The following is a 24,078-nucleotide window of genomic DNA, read 5'->3' on the forward strand; positions in this document are numbered from 1 at the left end:
GGTAGCAAATTTCCCAAATCTATATTGAGCTGAGCGTTGGTTGATCTGGAAATCTGAATTTCAAATGGCTCTTCTGCTATTCCGAGTTTTCTGACATCTGCCATTCACATGTCACAATTTCAAAATGGCATGTAAGAGCTCTGTTCTACCATACGTGAAGCTTCTCAGGAAGAGGTGGAAACAAGCCCTCAATACAACTAAACCTGAAAGCTTCGGGTGAGTTTATGCATGAGGGAGGTGTGAATATGTGTGTGTGTTTCAAGAATATGCACAGAAGATATTGCTGTAACAAAACAACTTTGGTTGGCAAAGTTCTTAGAGAGAAGAAGGCATAAACAGATGCCAAAAGTAAAGGCAGTTTAAGGAGACAAGTGAGATGTGTGTAATTGGAAGAGGGACTTTCCTAAAGTGTCCTTGCCTGCCCCCTAATGTTTGAGACCCACAAACCAATATTTAGAACAGAAAGTTCAAACATAAGTGAATCATGTAAACCCTTGTCATGATCACCTTCCACCTGGAAATGTGTATCTTCATTGTGACAGGCCATGTGAGTCCAAAATCATTTACAGTTACTTACAGACCCACTGCCAAGACTCTACCCTTGGAAGACAATAATCCTTGGCCACAAGGAGTCACCTATGATGATGATGATCAATCCATGATTATCCAAGTGGCTTTTGTAATTTTCATGTTTTAATTTTTCTGCATTTTATTCCGAGAGTCACAATTTGTTGAAGAATTTGAGTGCCCGGAAACTTCAACTGGCCCAAAGAGCTGCAGCCTGGTTACTTACAGGTGCTGGACCCATAGAAGGACAACTCCTCCGCTAGAACACCTACACAGGCTGCCAATTTGTTTCTGAGCCCAATTCAACGTGCTGGTTTTGACCTTTAAAGCCCTAAACGGTTCAGGTCCAACTTACTTATCTGACTGCAGCTCCTCACACCAACTGACCTGATCTCACTTCTCACTTCCTACTCTTACTTCCACCACCGCTGCAAATGCGACTGACATCAATGAAGGAGAGGGCATTTTCAGTGGCTTCCCTAACCCTGTGGAACACCCTCCCAAAAGAAATGAAAACAGCTCCCTTCCTTCCTTCCTTCAAGAGCCAATTAAAAACTTTCCTGTTTAGACAGGCCTTCAATGAAGGAAACAAAGCTGGAGTGACAAGAAACACCATGTTTATGGACTGGAACAAAGTGCAATGTGATCTGACCTGATGCCACAAGAATGTGAATGTATATTATTGTTGTTTTAAATTGTTATTTTATGATGTTTTATACTTATTATCAATGTATTTGGATTGTTGTTTACATGATTTTAATATTTTGTAAGCTGCTTTGGGTCCAATGAGGGAGAAAAGAGGGATATAAATAAAGATTATGATGATGATTATTATTATTATTAGGAGCCTCTGGTGGCGGAATGGGTTAAACCCTTGTGCCAGCAGGACTGAAGACCGACAGGTCAGAGGTTCGAATCTGGGGAGAGCGCAGATTAACTCCCTCTGTCAGCTCCAGCTCCCCATATGGGGACATGAGAGAAGCCTCTCACAAGGATAGAAAAGCATAAAAACATCCAGGCATCCCCTCGGCAATGTCCTCACAGACGGCCAATTCTCTTGCACCAGAAGGGCTCCTGACATGGAAAAAATGTTATTATTCATGTATACATCATCAGACCTAAAATGAAGACAATCCACAACTTTGCCAATTCAAGACAAATGTTTATACACAGGTACAAGTTATTTCCCTACAAACAAAAACAAACAAAATGGATCAATAAACTGTTCCAACAAATCTGCTGCATTCTGTCATGGGCTGTAATACTCTGATTGTCAGGAGGATGGTTGCTAAAAAATACTGAAATTCTCAATGAGCTCAGGAAATAGAAGTAATGTGCAACAGACACTACTGGTAACTCTAGCCCCAACATCAATGCTAACTCTACTACGGACCCTGTGTATGTTGGAATTCTAATGGGGGCTAGAAATTATTTCACAAACCACTTAAAGTACTTTTAAAAATATGAGTACATTAACGTAGAATTCATACACATAGCCATCGACATGCAAAGGAATACTGAAAGGTATTACACAAGATCCCTTTGTACAAAAATATTGAATACATAAAAAGGAAAAAAAAAGCTTATGCCATAGTATTGTTTTTCATCTTTATGGTTTTGCTGCAACTGACTACTCCTCCAAAAAAAAAAAAAACTTTAATCAATGTTTAATTTAAGGAGCAAACTGTTTTAAATGCAGGAAAAATGCAATGGGTTTTTTTAACTTAGAAGGTTTGAAAAAAATTAAACATATATAAAGACTTAAAAAATACAAACCTCTGAAAATTTACAATCTTATTTGTCTTCAATGGAATTTTTTGCCTCTTCAAAGTCAAATGTGAAGGGTTTGTCATAGCCCATAAGATGGCTATAATCTTGGGGATATTCAAAAAGCAATGGGTTAACAAGCATTGATTTCGTTTTAGCATAAAATGTTGTGAACATCTTGCTGATGTTTGGGATCTTCACATCCTTTTGATGGAAGACAGTTTTCTTCTCAGCCAGAATAGCATTATATGTAATAGCTGTGTAGGTGTCCGTTTCAGCCTTATGGTACAGTCGGATTACGTAGCCTTTGGTAATCAAATGCAGAGTAACAGGCGTTATGAATGTAAAGAATCCTACTACACTGTAAAAGGCAACTTGCAAGGGAAGGCTGTCAAGACCCACGCCAGTTTTGAGAAGGATGATGGGCACCATGCAGACGCTAAACATGCTGGTCGAATAAGAGAAGAACTTCACTCCTGAAAAACAAAGAAAGGCAATGACTTAAGAGGCAGGAAAGAGTTTTCTACATAATATATACTGCTGTCGTATGTATAGCAAAATTTAATTTTAAACTCAAATGAAAGGAATGGGACTTGTTGGTCACCAGTTATATAAGTCCTACTGATTTAAACTGTTCTACTCTAATAGAGATAAACACTGGGTTTGCTCCATAGTCCTTTACATTGTCTGCAATCTTATACTTACCATTATCCCTAGCCATCATAGCCAGTGGTGCAAAATTCTGGGAATTGCAGTCCAAAACTCTTTATAGATTACTTCATAATTCCCACAACAGTACCAAGAAGAAAGCTCCATTGAATACAAAGAGACTTATCCTTGAGTAAACATAAATTCACACCTTGACAGGGCATTTATAAAATACAGCTTCACAAGTTGTTTGATCCTTTCATTTCCAAAGGAAGACCAAGCAAGATTGCATAAATAAAATGCAACAAAATGTAGTAGTAGCAACATTTTAAAACTAAAGCTATTTATTTATTTGTATTCCGCTCTATCTCCCCAAGTGGACTCAGGGCAGATGCTAGCATATATAGACATAAGGTAAACATTCAATGCCTAGAAACAACGAAACACAGATACACAGGTAAAGGCTTACTCTTCTGGCTCTGAGAGGTGATGCTCATCTCCATTTCTAAGACTGTGTTATCCATGCCTGCGTTATCCATACATGCCTCCTACGTCATATGGCCAGCATGACTGCATGGAGCACCATTTACCTTCCTGCCAAGGCGGTACCTATTGATCTACTCACATTTACATGTTTTTGAACTGCTAGGTTGGCAGCAGCTGGGGCTGACAGCAGGATCTAACCCCGTCCCCCGGATTCAAACTGCCAACCTTCTGTTCAGCAATTTCAGCAGCTCGGCACTCTTCGTTGTGATCACAAACCTAACCAATTGAGCTTTTTCAGATGAGGAGAGGCCTTGCATAATTTTGTAAATCAAGTGCTTCATCCATTCTCTGATTGCCATATTAATCTATATAAACAAAAGAAAATAACTATAATGTCCTTTACACAAGTATTTGTACATCCAGTGGTTTCCACTCTATGTAAACATGAATGAAAACATTTTAAAAATGTAAAAGCTGAACACCAAAATTTAACAAGTCACCTAACGTCACAGTACTTACCTAACACAGCTCTTGCTAAATTTCCACTATAAATTAATCTTCCATATTCGGGATTTTCATGCCGGGATGATGTGCTGAAGCAGCAAAGTGCCTTCACATGTCGAAAGGGGACCTTTAAGGTGAGAACAGCACAGGGCAAGTCAGTGGCAGTATTCCTTATAATAATTGTTTATTGCTTATACAGACACAATGCATACATATACATGTTTCTTTGAACTCTGAACAGAATCTCAGGCCAAGTTAACACTTTTAAGTAACACAATGAACTTTGAGAGAAAATCCATTACTTTAAAAATATACAAATCCCTTACAATACATTTTGCAAAATAGAAGTCTTCAATCCAATAGGGCGTGAGGTCATAGTATACTTTGGTCTAAAGAAATCTTCCAAGATATAGGGTTGCTGTGAATTTTCTGGGCTGTACAGCCATGTTCCAGAAGCATTCTCTCCTGACATTTCACCCACATCTATGGCAGGCATCCTCAGAGGTTGAGGGGTCTGTTGGAAACTAGACAAGTGAGGTTTATATATCTGTGGAATAATGTCCAGGGTGAGAGAAAGAACTCTTGTCTGTTTGAGGCACAGGTGTGAATGTTGCAATTGGCCACCTTGAATAGAATTAACTGGCCTTGCAGCTAAATGTAAAAATGAATGTAAACATTTTAAAAAGGTAACAGTTGAATACCAAAGTGTACATCAGATGTACATTTTGGTATTCAAAAGATACATCAGATGGTCCATCCCATGGGTCTGATTTTGGGTGTATCTACAGAAGGCATGGGCCAACTAGGGCTCTGCAGGTGTTTTGGACTCCCATCACTCCTAACAGCCTCAGGCCCCTTCTTTTTCCCCTTCAGCCGCTTAAGCCATTGTTGACCAATACTGTCAACAATCTATATATATATATAAATGCTCTGTGCATAATGAGTACCTTAAAAACAAAAGAACCAATGAATGAAATCACACCAAATTTGGCAACAAAATGTCTCACAACACAAGGAGTAACCATCACTCAAAAATTATGATTTTGTCATTTGGGAGTTGTACTTGCTGGGATTTATAGTTCACCTACAATCAAAGAGCATTCTGAACTCCACCAATGATAGAATTGAACCAAACTTGGCACACAGAACTCCCATGACCAACAAAAAATACTGGAAGGGGTTGGTGGGCATTGACCTTGAGTTTGAGAGTTGTAGTTCACCTACATCCAGAGAGCACTGTGGACTCAAACAATGATGGATCTGGACCAAACTTGGCACAAGCACTCAATATGCTCAAATACAAACACAGATGGAGTTTGGGGGAAATAGGCCTTGACATTTGGGAGTTGTAGTCACTGGGATTCACAAAGAGCATTCTGAACCCCATGAACGGCAGAATTGGGGCAAACTTCCCACACAGAACCCCCAAGACCAACAGGAAATACTTAAGGCCATCCAGTCCAACTCCCTCCACCAGGGCAAGAAAACATAATCAAAGCCCTCCTGACAAAGAGCCATCCAGCCATAGAGATAGATAGATAGATAGATAGATAGATAGATAGATAGATATGATTCACATTTCTAAGCCAAAGAGCCGGCATTGTCCGTAGACGCCTCCAAGGTCATGTGGCCGGCATGACTGCATGGAGTGCCGTTATCTTCCCGCCGGAGCGATATCTATTGATATAGATATAGTATCATAGATTTGAAAGGGACCCTTAAAGAAGGACAATGATATCTTGCATGTTCCAGAGTAGGCAAACCAGACACTCTCCACATCAACACTGATAAAGAAACAGCAAGAAATACTGTTTACACACAAGCAGAAGGAAATTACATATATTAGAAACCAACACTTTCTCATTACTTTATTTTCCAGATCAACAAACTGGGCCACAGCAATGCGTGGCAGGGGACAGCTAGTAAAATATAATAAGTGGCTGAGGGGGGAAAGGTAGGCTGTTAGGAATTATGGGAGTTGGAGTCCAAAACACCTGCAGAGCCCTAGTTGGCCCATGCCAAGCTACTCCCTGTAATTAATGCAGTTTGACACCACTTTAACTGCCATGGCTGAGTGCTCTGAAATCTAGGGAGTTGTAGTTTGTCTCCACACTTTGGAGGAGTTTGCAGAGTTTTTAAAACTACAACTCCCTGGATTTCAGAGCACTCAGCCATGGCAGTTAAAGTGGTGTCAAACTGCATTAATTGTTGTAGTTTGTCTCCACACTTTGGTGGAGTTTACAGAGCTTTTAAAACTACAACTCCCATGATCCCACAACATAGATTGGATTCTAGAGTGCAGATGAGCCCTTCTCTCTGAGTAGCACCTGCTCCTTGTTGGTCGCCGCCGCGCTGAAGGTCCCAGGCAGGCTGCAAAGGGACGGGCTCCTCCTCTCCTTGGCCGGCAGCAGAAGGCGACAAGAGCCCCTCAGCCACGGCTTCAAGCCCGGCAAAGCCCGGCAGCCCAGCGCGGCCAGGAGCGGCATCCCTGCAGCTAGAGCTCCCACCAAGGAGCAGGAAGGACCTCCCTTTCCGCATCAGCCTCGCCAACGAGGAGGAGCTTTCAAACTCTGGCCTCGCCCACTGCTTTTGGACTTCAGCCCCCAGAAGCCCACGACATTGACTCCCAGCTGAAGGCTTCTGGGAGTCGGAGTCCAAAACTCCTGGAGGACTGGCTTTTGAGAATCATAACACTATGGAAGCACCATGGTTGTTCCTGGGTTTTCAATGTCATTTCCTAATTGGTTCTAGCATGAATATCTATCTATCTATCTATCTATCTATCTATCTATCTATCTATCTATCTATCTATCTATCTATCTATCTATCTATCTATCTATCTATCTATCTTTGGATATCCAAATCACAAGATAGATACATAAAAACGAGACTGGACTCCTGGCCACCTTGAATAGAATTAACTGGCCTTGCAGCTAAATGTAAAAATGAATGTAAACATTTTAAAATGTAACAGTTGAATACCAAAATGTACATCAGAGATAATAAAATGTTAAATGTATTGGCGAAGGCTTTCATGGCCAGAATCACTGGGTTGTTGTAGGTTTTTTGGCCATGTTCTAGAGGCATTTTCTCCTGACGTTTCGCCTGCCTCTATGGCAAGCATCCTCAGAGGTAGTGAGGTCTGATCATAGAATCAGAATCAAAGAGTTGGAAGAGACCTCATGGGTCATTCAGTTCAACCCCATTCTGCCAAGAAGCAGGAATATTGCATTCAAATCACCCCTGACAGATGGCCATCCAGCCTCTGTTTAAAAGCTTCCAAAGAAGAAGCCTCCACCACACTCCGGGGCAGAGAGTTCCACTGCTGAATGGCTCTCACAGTCAGGAAGTTCTTCCTGATGTTCAGATGGAATCTCCTCTCTTGTAGTTTGAAGCCATTGTTCCACGTCCTAGTCTCCAGGGAAGCAGAAAACAAGCTTGCTCCCTCCTCCCTGTGGCTTCCTCTCACATATTTATACATGGCTATCATATCCCCTCTCAGCCTTCTCTTCTTCAGGCTAAACATGCCCAGGTCCTTAAGCCACTCCTCATAGGGCTTGTTCTCCAGACCCTTTATCATTTTAGTCGCTCTCCTCTGGACATATTCCAGCTTGTCAATATCTCTCTTGAATTGTGGTGCCCAGAAAATGGAAAATGGGTTTATATATCTGTGGAATGACCAGGGTGGGACAAAGGACTATTGTCTGTTGGAGCTAGGTGTGAATGTTTCAACTGACCACCTTGATTAGCATTTGATTGCCTGGCAGTGCCTGGAACAATCTTTTGTTGAGAGGTGATTAGATGTCCTTGTTTGTTTCCTCTCTGTTGTTGTGCTGTTCTAATTTTAGAGGTTTTTAATACTTGTAGCCAGATTTTGTTCATTTTCATGGTGTCCTCCTTTCTGTTGAAATTGTCCACATGCTTGTGGATTTCAATGGCTTCTCTGTGTAGTCTGATATGGTAGTTGTTGGAGTGGTCCAGCATTTCTGTGTTCTCAAATAATATGCTGTGACAATAGTCCTTTGTCCCACCCTGTTCATTCCACAGATATATAACCCTTTTTTCCTAGTTCCAACAGACCTCATAACCTCTGAGTATGCTTGCCATAGATGCAGGCGAAACGTCAGGAGAAAATGCCTCTAGAACATGGCCGTATAGCCCGAAAAAATCTACAACAACCCAATAAAATGTTAATCTAACCTAACATTAAAAAGGAAGAATGCCACCGCAGAAAAAGCAGAAAGAGAAGACAAATGGATAGCACCATTTGTTTTTTCTTTTGGAATCATTACAAATAAGAATAGAAGTACAACCAACTCTCTCTCCCCCCCCTTCCCCCCCCCCCCCCCATGGTTTTAAGTAAAGGTTTTTCCCAGGCATTAAGTCCAGTCGGACTTAATGGAGGCTGGTGCTCATCTCAATTTCTAAGCTGAAGAGCCAGCATTGTCCGTAGACACTTCCATGGTCATGTGGCCGGCATGACTGCGCGGAGTGCCATTATCTTCCCGCCGGAGTGGCACCTATCAATACATTTGCATGTTCCGAACTGCTAGGTTGGCAGAAGCTGGGGCTAACAGTGGGAGCTCAAACCACTCTCTGGATTTGAACCAGCGACCTTTTGGTCAGCAAGTTCAGCAGCTTAGCAGTTTAACCCACTGTGCCACCGGGAGCTCCTATGGCTTTACCTTCCCATTTTCCAAACCTGAACAAGAGGAAGAACTTCCTGACTGTGAGAGTTGTTCAGCAGTGGAAGTCTCTGCCTCGGATTGTGGCAGAAGCTCAGTTCTTTGAGGCTTTTAAACAGAGACTAGACAGGGGTACTTTGATTGTGCTTTTCCTGAATGGCAGGGGGTTGGAATGGTCTCTTCCAGTTCTCCTACCAGTATTCTATGACAACTATCAGGCTCATGAAGCATTTGATTATTGTTGTTTATTTGTCCAGTCACTTCCAACTCTTCGTGACCTCATGGACAATCCCAAACCAGAGCTCCGTCGGCCATCGCCACCCCCAGCTCCTTCAGAGTCAAGCCAGTCACTTCAAGGATACCATCCATCCATCTTGCCCTTCGTCAGTCCCTTTCTTTTTCCATCTATTTTCCCCAGCATTATTGTCTTCTCTAAGCTTTCCTGTCTTCTCATGATGTGGCCAAAGTACTTCATGTTTGCCTCTGATATCCTTCCCACTAGTGGCGCAGAGGGTTAAAGTGCTGAGCTGCTGAGCTTGTTGATCGAAAGGTCGCAGGTTTGATTCCGGGGAGAATCATGAGCTTCCGCTGTCAGCCCCAGTTTCTGCCAGCCTAGCAGTTCGAAAACATGCAAATGTGAATAGATCGCTAGGTACTGCTCCGGCAGGAAGGTAACGGCACTCCATGCAGTCATGCCGGCCATGTGACCTTGGAGGTGTCTACGGACAACGTCGGCTCTTCGGCTTAGAAATTGAGATGAACACCACACCCCGGAGTCAGACACAACTGGACAATGTCAGAGGGAAACCTTTACCTTTACCTAGTAAGCAGTCAGGCTTTATTTCCTTATGTATGAACTGGTTGGATCTTCTTGCAGTCCAAGGCACTCTCAGAATTTTCCTCCAGCACCACAGTTCAAAAGCGCCTATCTTCCTTCGCTCAGCCTTCCTTTAATTATATTGCAATATTAAGCTAAATAAGCAAGAACACAGAAATGCTGGACCACTCTAACAACTACCATGTCAGACTAGACAGAGAAGCCACTGAAATCCACAAGCATATGGACAATTTCAACAAAAAGGAGGAAATAGTGGAAATGAACAAAATCTGACTACCAATATTTAAAAAAAACTCTAAAACCAATACAGTAAATAAAGAACAACACTCAAACAACAAGGAAATTATTTATTTATATAGCACAAATAATGTACATGGCACTTTACCAGTAAAAGAATTAAAAACATGACGTCCTGCCAAAGGCAGACAATCTAATATGTATGTGTATTATGAAGTATTAATTTACAATTATAATATCCAGATAACTGCCAAGACACATGTAAGAAATTGTACAAGATTATAAAATAATATTAAAATTCCAAAAGTTTTGGAAAACATGTTTTAATTAAAGACTACACATGAGTATTAGAATCAAGTCAAATTCATTAAGACTTCTTATTAAATAAGCAAATACAGGGCTGCAGCCTACATCAGGTTCTATATTTCTCTATTGCACAGTCTGTGGAGCAGCTTTTCCTAATCTATGCTCAAGGTGTGACGGCAATTTCAACACACCACAACACCGAGAAAGACTATAGAAAAGTATAGCACTGCGTATCAGAAGTTAAATGCTAAGCAGATGATGCTTGACTGAAATCTGGACCAGCATTAGAACCAAAAGCATATAGGAAATCATATACGTGGCATGCTTTATCATAACATAAAACTGTAATGAACTGTTAGTTCTGGGCTGGAGGGGAAGAGAGGCCAGTTGAACAATTTTGAATTGGTTTTTTTTGCCAAAGTGAACTGAAACCTGACAACACACCTCTAAACTTTACAATGAACACATATAGCCATGTAGAAAGTCTGTGTATACCTGTTACAAACATCTTTTTCTGTGTATTATATTAAGACATTTCCCAAAGTTTATTCTGTCCCAAAATTGGGACAGAATAAACTTTGGGAACTTTTCAAATTAATAAGCAGAATCTATATCTCTTCACTCACTATATGTGACCACCTGATGCTATAGAAACAATGCTTCCTGGTTATTTGCCACATTTCAGTGCTCAATACAAGAGTTTAATCATTTGTATAAAATCCTATGAGTTTAAATTTCTGTCGTCAAGACACAGATGGTGGTGTAATTTGTTGTTCCAGTTTTTCAACAACATTCTTTAAACGTGCTTCTTCTTTGAAAAAGTACACATAGAGTTTTCTTTCCATCTGTTGTAGCTTAATATTTTCCGAAAGCTTCTTCTTAACCTTTATGTCAGCAAGAAGATCCATAATAAGCTGATTTAGTTTGTTTAGCTGGAATTCCAATCGCTGAAATTGTTCATTCAGATCCTAAAAGTGATGAAACACAATGAGTTTAATGCATCTATATATTACAGACCATTCTAGCAAATCAACACCATATAAACTCACATATTTGCAACCTTCTTCACTTGCTGGCCATTTTAAAAAATTTGCTTCTTTATACATTTGACTTTAAATGGCCAGGAAGAGTAGATTTATTCTTTAGATGGGAGATTTTTGCCTGGCTGAGGAGCCAAGCTATTTTTTGTGGTTGCCATAAACCGCTTTGCTCTTCTGAGATATCTAATCATTAAGGACACTTCTGTTAGTAGATAATGCTCCATGCATTATCTGCTGCTGCTTCAGTCTTCTACCAAGGACCTCACCAGACAGAGGTTTTCCTAAACACTTAACAGATGGTATTTTCTTTTTTGAACTTTGAATCTTTGCATGAGCCACAGAAAAGGAATTTCATCCTTTTGCTACTTTTACAGTTTGGTATTAAAGGAGACTCACTGAGGAACTGTACTCCAGGGAAAGTCTCTTTCCTGCTCTTCCCACAAGGAGGCAACACTTTGGTCTCTGAGAACAAGCATATTCTTGGTTGTTGATAGCACAGAAAAGCAAGCAGGAAAACTGAGTCTTGGGTTACGATGCTGTAGCCAGGCACCCCCTTCTGGATGGAGGCCTGCTAGCGTCTAGAGGGCATGCAGCTAACACATTTGAAGAAGGCATATGGGAAGAAGAATAGCTTTCCTGTAGCACACTTCACTATATGATAGTGTGATGGAGTTCAGTGGTGCTTTGTGTGTGTGTACAGGTAGCATAAACAAGACTGACGTCTCATGTTCAAATGTTATTATAAAATATTTTAAAAACCTTGTCACAACTGATCCGAAGTTACTCACCTGATTACTCAAACAAATGGTTTCTCCGCTGTGGTACAAAGAATCACGAAGGGCAATTATTTCCTCATCCATCTTTGTCAGAAGTAACATTTGATCTTCACCAGTTACTGTTAAGCGATTAAGTAGTGACATTTTATCTAGATGTAGTTCTTCAGACATCTGCTCAAGGCCTTCATGTGTTCTGAACAACTGTTTTGGATTCTTTCCTTCAAGAAGCTGATATAACCTTTAAAAACATGAGTGGATGGTAAACATGAGATTGGCTGAAATACAATTAATCTTTAAAAAGCAGTATGAAAATACAATACAAAAATTACAACAATAAAACCTGCTTGTGGAAAGGCACTTGAGTATTGTAGCATAACAGTAACTGGTACCTAAAGGTGTACTTCTAATTCAGAAGTCATGCCTACTTGAATTATTTCCTGTGTTTGACAGATCTTTTCTGGTCAACTAAGGTCAGAGTAAAAACAATTTGTTGTTAACTGCCATCAAGTTGACTTTGACTTATGGTGACCCAATGAATGAGAGACCTTCAGATCTCCCAGTTATCCACAGCCCTGCTCAGGTTTTGCAAACTAATAATAATAATAATAATAAACCTTTATTTGTACCCCACTACCATCTCCCGAAGGACTCGGTGCAGCTTACAAGAGGCCGAGCCCAAATACAACAATGAAACAACAACAAAAGCAACAACAAAATAACTCAAAAAACAAAGCAATAGCAAAGAATAGCAATACATTAACAACATGCAATGACATAATTAAAAATAATGTCCGGGCCAAATGTAATAATTAAAATTAAAAATTAAAAATGCCGGGCATGATAAGGTGGGGTGTTTGGATTATTATTATTATTATCATTATTATTATTATTGTTAATGCCCTGCCATCATCTCCCTGGACTTGGGGCAGCTCACAAAAAGCACACCAAAGTGCCGCGACAAACGGTATACATTTACATAAATAACGTGTTTGTATAAAAACAGCATGCACTTACATAAACAGCATACTAATATATACTGTTTAAAAGTTCAACAGACGAAGCAAGCTGTGGACTATCTCCAGCCTTAAAGTGCTAACATAAATCAGTCATTAGATCCACCCAATGATTCTTTGATTGAGAGTTTCACTTGTAATGCATTTTTTCCCTACTGCCTTACACCTTGCTGAGAATCAGAGTATTTTCCACGGAGGCATGTCTTCTCACAATAAATCTAACTGCCATCCTAATAATTCACATTGGTGCTCCCACTTTTTGTGGTGTTTGTGTCCCTCCTGCTTCAAAATTTGCTGACAAGTTTGTTTTGTTTCAGAGAGAAAAGGGCATACGATAAAGAAGACAGTTGGCATAGTTCTCTATCGACAAATTAGTGCTCAAATGCAACCTCTGGGAAAGGACCCATCAAAATCTGGGAGTTAACAACTAACAAAGCTGATTTCAATGGACAATTCAGGCAGAACTCCTTAAATTGGCCATCATCTTAAATTGAATCATTCTGATTTAACATACTTATAAAGTTCTTAACTGCTTAGTGTGTGGAGATCACATTTAACTTTTATGAACTCAAAATACTAGCTGAACAGAACTGCATAAGCCCATAATGCTCCCTTGTCTCAGAGCAATTATTTGGAAGGAAGTACCATTAACTTGAATGGAATTTATGGATGCAATTAGGTCTGATTTTTTTTTCCTAGTGGGAATAGACGAAAAACAGTGGCAGCCTGAGCTTTCCTGTCACTTGAGATGGAAGTAAAAACAATTTGTTGCTGTTAACTGCTGTTGACTTCGACTTAAGGTGCCCCTATAAGATTGTATACAGTGCATTGATCTTCAGGTCTGGAATCAGCAGGACTGAATTGCATCACTCAACCCCCATAACTACACTAGTGGCAGGAATGAACACAAAAACAAACAGCAAAGATGAAATTGGCATTGTAGGAAGAAAATGCCAGGTATTTCTCTAATCTTGGCTTCCAAAGGTAGGGTGGAAATCTAAGTGCTCTAATAGGAATGGTTTTGATGACTGCGCTGTAGCACAAGTGGTTTTCTATGTCACTCCTCCTTAAGTAGCTACACTCCAAGTTTACTTCCCCTTTTCTATATGCTGGAAAATGGGTTCCTTAGAGCCAGAAGTCTTCTCAACCTCCCTAAGATCAATGAACAGTGCAAATACTTGTGTGACAAGTCATTAGAGTTCATCAAGTGGCTTCTTACCTTTGTGTTGCACTATCCCTCAAATCAATAGTACTCCTTAGGATTTTATGATGGGATATAGATGGTTCAGACATTGTTTCTAGCGTCTGGGCCAAAGTATCACTGCTCCGTTTCAGATCATGAACCATATTTTCAAGCAGACAACTATAGTCTCTAAGTTTTCTCAATTCAATTTCATAGGCTAGTTGAAGAAATTCAAATGATGACTTCTGTTTAATCAGCTGGTGACAAATTTCATCTTGTCTTGATATGTAGTATTCCTGTCGAGCAATCTGTAGATCAAAATCACCTCTAACCACTGGCATATTCAATAACTCTGCATCCTCCTTTATCAGCAAAGGCAACATTTCACTGTTTATCTGAGCCAAGTGTTTTTTAATTTTTGAAATGTCATCGTTCAGCCTAGAAATTCTAGGTTCAATTTTTTCTTTCCCAAGAATCTGCAGAAAAAATAAAGATTTTTGTAAGCTATACATTTCGAGTTGGTTCATGCTCATGATTATTAACAAGCTACTTCAGGAGCTGGACATGGAGATCCTCTTTGAGGGATGTCATCTCTAAATGGGGAGGGCACTCTGCTATGCAAACCTGGGATTTGTAGTTTAGTGAGACACCATGTTCTTTGGCAGAGAAGCTCAAGACTTTGTGAAATCACAGCCTTCAGGATTCCATAGCACTGAACCAAGGCAATTAAAGTTGATTCATTCTACAGCATAGATGCACCCCAAGGTTTTCTTTTCCATTGCTGAAAGCTTTGGTGTTCTAACACAATTGTTTATAATGGAGGAATTCTAAATAGGCAGCAACAGTAATTACAAAGAGCGTAATTTTTGCAGCTACACATTACGTTCCACAGCAAATACTTTTTTTTCTTCAGATTTTTGAAAATGGAGGTGCACATTAGATTTGAAGGCACATTAGACTCAAGAAAATACGGGTAATCTTGTGCATGAAACCAAATTCGTATACACCGAATCATTAGAAAGCAATGGTACTGCTTTCTCAACCAACCATGTGGACAATTTTGCATTTTGGAGTATTTCTGATCTGTATTAAGTTTGTTTTGAGGCAGAGGCAAAGACTAAAATGTAGGAAAATCTTACGCTAGGAATTCATCTTACAAATACTATTTTGTAACTTTGGTACTGTGTGAATAGAGGGGTGTAAATATGAAAAGAGAGTGCACATATGAGAGAGTGAAAAGTGTGTGGGGTAGCAAGACAGAAACTAGCATTAGAAAACAATGTAGTAATCTTAAGATTTTCCCTATCTCTCCAGTTCTCTCAGATTATACCTAATCCACTGTTTATGTTTTAAGAAAGGCAGAATGTGCATAGAGTAGTGATGATCTCAATAGAGAACATTATGAGTGAGCAAAATGCATAGCTGATCTGCTATCAGCTGGTGCCAAAACAGCTCTAAGAAAATGTGATCTTTGATGTAAAAAAAGGGTTTCCCACTCCAGGTTATAGGATCAGAGTTGACTGGCTTCTCTTTGTCTTTGGTGTGTCCCTGCCAGTTCATCAGTTCTTATTATACTACTATAAAAATAATTTGTGCCAGACTTTTACATCCTTGATCCTCTCAGTTTCAGATACCAATCTCAGAATGACACCCATACATGCAGTATTTGTCCTCCATAGGCACTCCAAATGATTCTATTATACGAGTCCACTTGAAGCTATGACAAGTATTGCCCTAGAGGACTTTGAATATTCTTAGAGAAGATATGTCTCTAGAAATATTCCAGGTCCTTCAGGGAGAATCTATGGTAGCTGCAGAAGTTATTCATTTCAATAGGGTTTGCTATTAGATACCAAGTTCCACATTAAGTTCAGAAACATATCTCTCATTGATACTTGGGTTCTACTGCATTACATTTTTATAATCCCTCTCCATAGAGGTCAGCAAGGCACTTTACAACAAATTAAAGTGAGAAGAAGAACTAGTATCATAGACTCGTTTAAAAACTATAAACAGTACTAAAAGAATTAAATCATTACATAACGTACAATTCTCCTGTAAAAAGATGATAAAGTGAGAGGGGGGAAAGAAAGAGGCCAAGAAGATGAAAAAAAGCAGTACTAAGATGACCTAGTATTTATTTTGCCTGCAAGTAAATAAATTAGAGTTGAGAGGCAAAGACTTTGTCTGGCAACATCACTGGGATGGTTACTAGACCTCCAAAGCAGTATGAGGTCAAAAATGAGAAAGACAAGCATAAAAACTACCAAAGCTAAAATGCTTTCTGACCTCTGGAAAAGATAAAACTGTTCTCTGATTAAGTTGCCTTTGTCAGACTGAAGGGGATGTTAAATTAGTAACAAAATGAATAAAACGAAAGGTACCACCGTCAGAATTGACTTAGCAACAAGCTCCTTGGGAACCCAAGCAATAACCTTTAGGTGATCTGCTTGACCACTGGAGCTTACATTTCATTTCCAGGACCTGCTCATTCCTTGTCCCAAATGTGCTTAAGCGTGTCAAGAGTGCAAGCATATACAGAACAGTAGCTGGCTTTGGGATGAGTGTGGGAGGTAAAAAGAGCATTTTGGCTAGTAAATCAACTGAATAAGGATACTGGAAATAGTTTAAATTCAAATCAAACAATTATTTTCATTAGGGCTTCATGTGGTGCAATAAATTTAACAATAAAGCTTACCATCTTTAATGAAGAAACATTTTCTTTTGCCCACTGAAGACCTGCTTTCAAGCTTAGATTTTTAGCCTTCTGTTGAATCAGTTGGTGCTCAGCACAAATATATGCCATCTGCAGCCTGGTCAGCTCTGCTCTTTCCTCCAATACATCATTACTCTCCTCACAAGTGGAAGAATTTCTTATGTCTAGAAGCTGGAAATGTTCTTCATTAGAACTTTCAACCAAGTCAGCTATGCCATGAAAAAACTGCTTTTTTGTATAGAGAGTAAGAGATGTTGTGCTCTCTTCCTCCTGATGCAAGTATTTATCCAAATCATATTGAGCTAGCAATACAGAATGAGCATCTAGCTCCTGTTGTCCAGGCGTAACTGTAAGGAAAGAACACAGTTTCGCCACTCCTTCAGAAACTGACTGCAACTTATTATTTATCTTTGCATTTAGGGCAATGAAAACCCCCTGGTCTTTTTTCATATTTTTAGACAGTTCTTCTTCAGTCTCTTTAAGTTTTAGAGACATCAAACTGTTGCTTGAAGCCACTGTTTGAAGCTTGTTGCGACGGTTAATCTTTAGCTGTTTCATCTTTTGAAGTGTCAGAAATTCATCCTCCAATGCTTTGAGGTTTGCTTCTTCCTCCTCCTCCTCACATTTATTGGTGTTTAATTCCAGAGATTTACATGTCTTCAGAGCTTCATCTAGAGCTTCTTCTTCTAATACTGGCTTTGATGACTTGAGAATAGCAAAGGACTGCAGTTCTTCTTCCGATACTACATAATGCTCATTAACAGTTGAACAAAACCACTCCAGAAATGACTTGTCGTCCAAAGTCTCAAATAACCAATCAAAGTCTTCTCCATTAAGAGAATTCCCTTTGGGATACCCAATCCTCTTTAGAGTTTCAACAAACTGAATTCCACAATCCATGATGTCCAATGCCAACTGAGAGTAAGCTTCAAAAGTATCTGCCACAAACAAAAGTACAACAACTTATGGTTTTGCACACAGTTCTGCAAAAACAAAAACAAAACAAAAAAAACAAAGCAAAGAGAACAGAGACAAAAGTCTACCAATTAGTGTGATTGCATACTCAGAATTTTGTATAATAATATTAAGTACAGTGGGTTTTCTGTGTCCACAGATTTAACCACATACGGTTTGAAAATGTTCAAAAACCTTTTTTTTAAAAAGCACACCTTGATTTTGTCATTTTATATAGGGAATGTAGTTTTTTTACATTTGTATTTTATTGAGTATTTTATATAAATTGAGTTAGGTTTTGTTTTTGTTTTTTTGTTAATTTCTGTAAGCCTTGTTTTATGTCAAATGGTGTTGTTATTGATACTTATAAATGCTGGTGTATTTTATGTGTTTTCTGAGCCACCATTATGTGCTGCTCTGTAAGCTGACCTGAGTTCCTTTTGGGAGAGGGTGGAGAGATATAAATAAAGTTGTTATTATTATTATTAATCAGTCAGTCAGTCAGTCAGTAGCCTTTATTTCGGTCAACAAACCATCGGCTAAGTCAAGTGAAAGTAGAACGATGAAATACAACAATATTATTATTATTAATATTATTATCATTATATCGTTTTATACAAAAGGACTTCAGGATCCATAGCTTTTGGTATCCACAGGGAAATACTGTAGTACTGTACTTTAGCAATGGTTTAAGAAGACTCAACAATCTCCATGAACCAGGTTCACATACCAGACTAATGAAGTTTTTTTTTAAATGCTGAAGAAATTAAAATTAATTGCCTTACTACTTTAAAGTATCACCATCAGACATCCTGACTAGATTTAGGCTGCACTCCTAGGGTGTTTCTATATTGTAAAATTAATGCAGTTTGACACTTCTTTAAACTGCCAGGGCTCAATGTGGTGGAATACAGGTAGTTGTAGTCTGGTGAGGCACCAGCGCTTTTTGGCAGGAAAAAAATTAAAGACCTTGTAAAACTTTGTTGTTGTTTATTCGTTCAGTCACTTCCAACTCTTCGTGACCTCATGGACCAGCCCACGCCAGAGCTCCCTGTCGGCTGTCAATACCCCCAGCTACTTCAAGGTCAATCCAGTTACTTCAAGGATAATATCCATCCATCTTGCCCTTGGTCTGCCCCTCTTCCTTTTTCCTTCCATTTCCCCCAGCATGTTGTTGTTATTCATTCGTTCAGTCATTTCCAACTCTTCGTGACCTCATGGACCAGCCCACGCCAGAGCTCTCTGTCGGCCATCACCACCCCCAGCTCCTTCAAGGTCAATCCAGTCACTTCAAGGATCCCATCCATCCATCTTCACTTCACTTCACTTTATTTCTTAATTAGTCGCTCTCCACCAAGGTGCTCTGAGCGACTTACAATCTAAAATAGCATTTACACAATATAAAAACATTCAACATAAAAACAGTCACTTCAAGGATACCATCCATCCATTTTGCCCTTGGTCGGCCCCTCTTCCTTTTGCCTTCCACTTTCCCCAGCATAATTGTCTTCTCTAGGCTTTCCTTTCTTCTCATGATGTGGCCAAAGTACTTCAACTTTGTCTCTAGTATCCTTCCCTCCAGTGAGCAGCCGGGCATTGTTTCCTGAAGTATGGACTGGTTGGATCTTCTGGCGGTCCAAGGCACTCTCAGAACTTTCCTCCAACATCAGAGTTCAAAAGCATCTATCTTCCTTCGCTCAGCCTTCCCTATGGTCCAGCTCTCACATCCGTAGGTGACTACATAAAACTACAAATCCCTGCATTCCACCACTTTGAGCCATGGCAGTTAAAGTGGTGTCAACAGTGTAGATGAGTGGTTCTCAACCTGTGGGTCCCCAGGTGTTTTGGCCCACAACTCCCAGAAACCCCAGCCAATTTACCAGATGTTAGGATTTCTGGGGGTTGAAGGCCCAAACATCTGGGGACCCACAGGTTGAGAACTACTGGTGTAGATGCACCACAAGACATGCTTTTGTTGTAGTTTCCGACCTGCGGTGACCCTATGACTGGAAAGATTGTTCAGAAGAGGTATACTTACTTGGAATGAAAAGCCATTGGATTTGGCAGGCCTTCTTTCCTAGGTAATAAACTGACTAGTTTTCAAAACAGCATCAAACTCTTTTCCATTGATGTCTATTGAAGCCGATTACACTGGGCTGGTGTCTCTCCTCCTCCTTACTTGAGAGGAAGTCCTACCGAGCGTTGCCAGACTTACTTCGGAGTAGAACGTGGATGCAAATCCATTGCCTTGGGCTTCCTTTAGGCCTCAAAACAAATCCTCCCAGAAACAACAGAAGCCGGGTAAGAGGGATTCAAACTTCCATCTTCTCGCGGCAGCCTGGGAGTTCTGAAAGTCTCGCGAGAGGAGGCCCCGTCCCACCGAGTAACGAAGCCGGGTGAGTAACAAAAGCTTTGGTTTTCTAGTTCCGGGGACGGTTATTCTACAGGACAAATGCGCAGTTGGGAACGCCTGGCGTCAAAGTGTTGGGATTATACATTAATCGGCCTTGTGTTATTTTTAAAACATTTTTACAAAGCGTCCTTAATCCGATTTAGAATTCTGACTGGTATATAAAGCCATTTTAATAACGCATACACATGGAATAATAAAACATTTGTAGCAATTCTTTAAAAAGACGGGGTGACTGAGGCTGCATCTACACTCTGGAATTAAGGCAGTTTGACACCAACTTAATGGCCATGACTCAATGCTATGGGATTGTGGGAGTTGTAGCTTTAAAATATATTTAAGTGCTGGTTTTGACCTATAAAGCCCTAAACGGCTCTGGCCCAGTTTACCTGTCCGAACGGATTCTCCCCTATGAACCATCAAGGCTATTAAGATCTTCCGGGGGGGGGGGGGGGCTGCTCTCGGTCCCACCACCCTCACAATCACGGTTGGTGGGGACGAGAGACAGGGCCTTCTCGGTGGTGGCTCCCCGGCTTTGGAACTCCCTCCCACTAGAGGTTAGATCTGCCCCCTCCCTCCTGACATTCAGGAAATCACTAAAAACCTGGCTCTGGAATGCGGCATTCGAGGACTGAACCTAGAACCTTCCCTGTGATGAATTAGGATGAACTGTGACTATGAACATGACTATGACTATGACTGGATTGACGATTTGGCGTAGGAAACTGTAATGATGTAATGATGATGTTTTTATTGTACTGTGTTATACTATTTTAATATGTAATGATTTGTATCTGTTGTTCTTTCATATGATTGTATTTGATATGTGCTGTAAACCGACCTGAGTCCCTCGTCGAGAATGAGAAGGCTGGTATAGAAAACCTCTAAATAAATAAATTTTAACTTCTGCCAAAGCTACAAATCCCAGCATTCTATAGCATTGAGCCAAGACAATTAAAGTGGACAATTTCAACAGAAAGGAGGAAACCATGAAAATGAACAAAATCTGGCTACCAGTATTAAAAAAACTCTAAAATTACAACAGCACAAAAACAGAGAGGAAACAAACAAGGACATCTAATCACCTCTCAACAAAAGTTTGCTGTAGGCACTGGCAGGCCATTATATGCTAATCAAGGTGGTCAGTTGAAACATTCACACCTAGCTCCAGCAGACAAGAGTCCTTTGACACACCCTGGTCATTCCACAGATATATAGTCCCTTTTTCCTAGTTCCAACAGACCTCACTACCTCTGAGAATGCTTGCCATAGATGCAGGCAAAAGGTCAGGAGAGAATGCCTCTAGACCATGGCCATATAGCCCGAAAAAAACCCTACAACAACTCACAATTAAAGTGGTGTCAAACTGCATAAATTCCACAATGTAAGTGGGCCTTAGAGGTCTCTTTTTCAATCGGTTGCCTTAAAATAGATTGAGCTCAACTTGAAGGCAGTTCACAAACAATACATTTGAAAGATTTTTTTTTCCTGGCTCCAAGGAGTTCAATGCTATAATATCCATTATACATCCCATGCGATTTTAGTCTAGTGCGGTTTTTTTGGTTGGTAGAATTGCCATCTTTCAATTGGATGTGATTATTTCAAAACTTTCCAGGAGCTCTTTTTTCTCCTCTGGGAACTGTGTTTCCCACCATGCCCAGGATGGGAGTATTGGAATTCAACCCCACACTGCCCAAGTCTCAAGTCCTCAATGAGGAACATCTACTCTACCATATAATGCAATCTGAAACAGCATAATATGCTAAGTGTAGACTCAAATAATGTAGCTCAATGAAATTTAATTGCATTATGTGAGTCTCCACTGACCATATAATGCTGTTTGAAATTGCACTATATGGTAGTGTAGATGGCATTTCAATCTTCAAAAACTATATACTTAAAAAGAATAAGCTGTTGACAAATCCATCACTGGGAAACTTTTTGATAATTGTGTCTCTGTATTTGGGATTAAATATAACAGCAGCTACTGGAAGGAGAGAACGGCTAAGGCTGAGCAGCATATGTCTTCCCACAAGCAAACGGAGGCCCCTTCTACACTACATTTAAATTATCCAAGCAGCTAATTGACATTATCCAAGCAGATAATTGGCAGTTAAAGTGAAAGCAGATAATTGACACCTGCTTTGAACTGGATTATATGAATCTACATTGCCATATAATCAATTTCAAAGCAAATAATTTGGATTTTATATGACAATGTAGACGGCATGTGTGGGAGAACCGAAACTGCAAGTTTAGAGTCTTTTATTATTGTCTGTGGAAAAAGGTTATTTGTATGCGTGTGGTGCAGAAGACTAGGTTTAACCACGATAGTAACGTCAGTTCCCTACTTTCAGTTTCTTTATTCTATAGGCAGTGAAAGTGCTATCACTGTGTGCCTCAAGTTCCCGGTCCATTTATGGTTATCATGAATTTCATAGTGTTTTCCTAGGACCCTACCACACTACACTGAGTGGACTCACATGGGATGTATAATGGATATTATAGCATTGAACTCCTTGGAGCCAGGAGTGGAGTCGTGGGAGTTGACTTGACTTTTGGGAGTTGTAGTTGCTGGGATTTATAGTTCATTTACAAACACAGAGCATTCTAAACACCATCAAGAATAGAATTGAGCCAAACTTCTTACACAGAACCCTCATGAACAAGACAAAATACTGTGTTTTCTGATGATCTTTGGCGACCCTCCCAGAGGTCCCGACCCGCAGGTTGAGAAACACTGTCCTAGATGGTTCATAAGGGGAGATGCGTCCAGACATGTAGGTTGGGCCAGAACCGTTAGCTTCCAGGATCAGAAGGGACTTATAATAGAATCATATAATTGGAAGAGACCTCATGGGCCATCCAGTCCAACCCCCTGCCAAGAAGCAGAAATTGCATTCAAAACACCCCTGACAGATGGCCATCCAGCCTCTGTTTAAAAACCTCCGAAGAAGGAGCCTCCACCACACTCCGGGGCAGCTCTCACAGTCAGGAAGTTCTTCCTCATGTTCAGATGGAATCTCCTTTCTTGTAGTTTGAAGCCATTGTTCCGCGTCCTACTCTCCGGGGAAGCAGAAAACAAGCTTGCTCCCTCCTCCCTATGACTTCCTCTCACATATTTATACATAGCTATCATATCTCCTCTCAGCCTTCTCTTCTTCAGGCTAAACATGCCCAGCTCTTTAAGCTGCTCCTCATAGGGCTTGTTCTCCAGAACCTTGATCATTTTAGTCGCCCTCCTTTGGACACATTCCAGCTTGTCAACATCTCTCTTGAATTGTAGTGCCCAGAATTGGACACAATATTCCAGGTGTGGTCTAACCAAGACAGAATAGAGGGGTAGCATGACTTATAGAATCATAGAATCAAAGAGTTGGAAGAGACCTCATGGGCCATCCAGTCCAACCCCCTGCCAAGAAGCAGGAATATTGCATTCAAATCACCCGACAGATGGCCATCCAGCCTCTGTTTAAAAGCTTCCAAAGAAGGAGCCTCCACCACACTCTGGGGCAGAGAGTTCCACTGCTGAACGGCTCTCACAACGACTTCCCTGGATCTAGACGCTATGCTCTTATTGATGCAGGCCAAAATCCCATTGGCTTTTTTTGCCGCCACATCACATTGTTGGCTCATGTTTAACTTGTTGTCCAGGAGGACTCCAAGATCTTTTTCACACGTACTGCTCTCGAGCCAGGCGTCCCCCATTCTGTATCTTTGCATTTCATTTTTCCTGCATTTGTCCCTGTTGAACTTCATGCCTTTAGTGTAGGCATGCTCAAACTGTGGCCCTCCAAATGGTCAGGAACTTTTCCTGCATGTATCTTGCATTTGTCCCTGGTGAACTTCATGCCTTTAGTACAGGCATCCTCAAACTGTGGCTCTCCAAATGGTCAGGAACTTTTGGAGGCCCAAACAGTTGGAGGGACACAGTTGGAGGGTGCCTTG

At 40.4% G+C, this 24,078-nt stretch overlaps 2 protein-coding genes across 3 annotated transcripts; both read right to left on the reverse strand.

Moving 5' to 3' along the window:
• Window positions 1-1,708: 1,708 nt before the first annotated feature.
• On the reverse strand, window positions 1,709-6,510 carry TMEM70 (transmembrane protein 70). Its single transcript, XM_060775494.2, has 3 exons — window positions 6,300-6,510; window positions 3,988-4,099; window positions 1,709-2,810 (listed from the first exon to the last, which is right to left on the reverse strand). Exons 1-3 carry the CDS (start codon window positions 6,456-6,458, stop codon window positions 2,362-2,364), a joined length of 720 nt encoding a protein of 239 aa, XP_060631477.2. The 5' UTR covers window positions 6,459-6,510; the 3' UTR covers window positions 1,709-2,361.
• Window positions 6,511-9,827: 3,317 nt separating this feature from the next.
• Window positions 9,828-20,099, reverse strand: HAUS3 (HAUS augmin like complex subunit 3). Of its 2 annotated transcripts, none has more exons than XM_060775491.2 (5): window positions 19,759-20,099; window positions 16,749-17,704; window positions 14,087-14,526; window positions 11,867-12,092; window positions 9,828-11,006 (listed from the first exon to the last, which is right to left on the reverse strand). In XM_060775491.2, the coding sequence occupies exons 2-5, from the start codon at window positions 17,664-17,666 to the stop codon at window positions 10,782-10,784; spliced, it is 1,809 nt and encodes a 602-aa protein (XP_060631474.2). In that variant the 5' UTR covers window positions 17,667-17,704; window positions 19,759-20,099; the 3' UTR covers window positions 9,828-10,781. The 2 variants fall into 2 exon arrangements, with proteins under 2 accessions (XP_060631474.2, XP_060631475.2); XM_060775492.2 differs by having other exon boundaries at window positions 16,749-17,749.
• Window positions 20,100-24,078: the final 3,979 nt, after the last annotated feature.

Source organism: Anolis sagrei, chromosome 4 (genome assembly GCF_037176765.1).
Source record: "Anolis sagrei isolate rAnoSag1 chromosome 4, rAnoSag1.mat, whole genome shotgun sequence".
NCBI lineage: Eukaryota > Metazoa > Chordata > Lepidosauria > Squamata > Dactyloidae > Anolis > Anolis sagrei.

Bases quoted from the DNA above. Each gene is read 5' to 3' on its own strand.
- TMEM70 (XM_060775494.2), bottom strand. From the start codon at position 6,458: ATGCCGCTCCTGGCCGCGCTGGGCTGCCGGGCTTTGCCGGGCTTGAAG. The intron at 4,100-6,299 runs GTGCTACTCAGA...CTCACCTTAAAG, and splicing joins CGGCGACCAACAAGGAGCAG to GTCCCCTTTCGACATGTGAA. The intron at 2,811-3,987 runs GTAAGTACTGTG...TTTGTTTTTCAG, and splicing joins TTTAGCAAGAGCTGTGTTAG to GAGTGAAGTTCTTCTCTTAT.
- HAUS3 (XM_060775491.2), bottom strand. From the start codon at position 17,666: ATGGATTGTGGAATTCAGTTTGTTGAAACTCTAAAGAGGATTGGGTAT. The intron at 12,093-14,086 runs GTAAGAAGCCAC...ATGTTTTTAAAG, and splicing joins AGGGATAGTGCAACACAAAG to GTTATATCAGCTTCTTGAAG. The intron at 11,007-11,866 runs GTGAGTAACTTC...CATCACTTTTAG, and splicing joins CCATTTGTTTGAGTAATCAG to GATCTGAATGAACAATTTCA.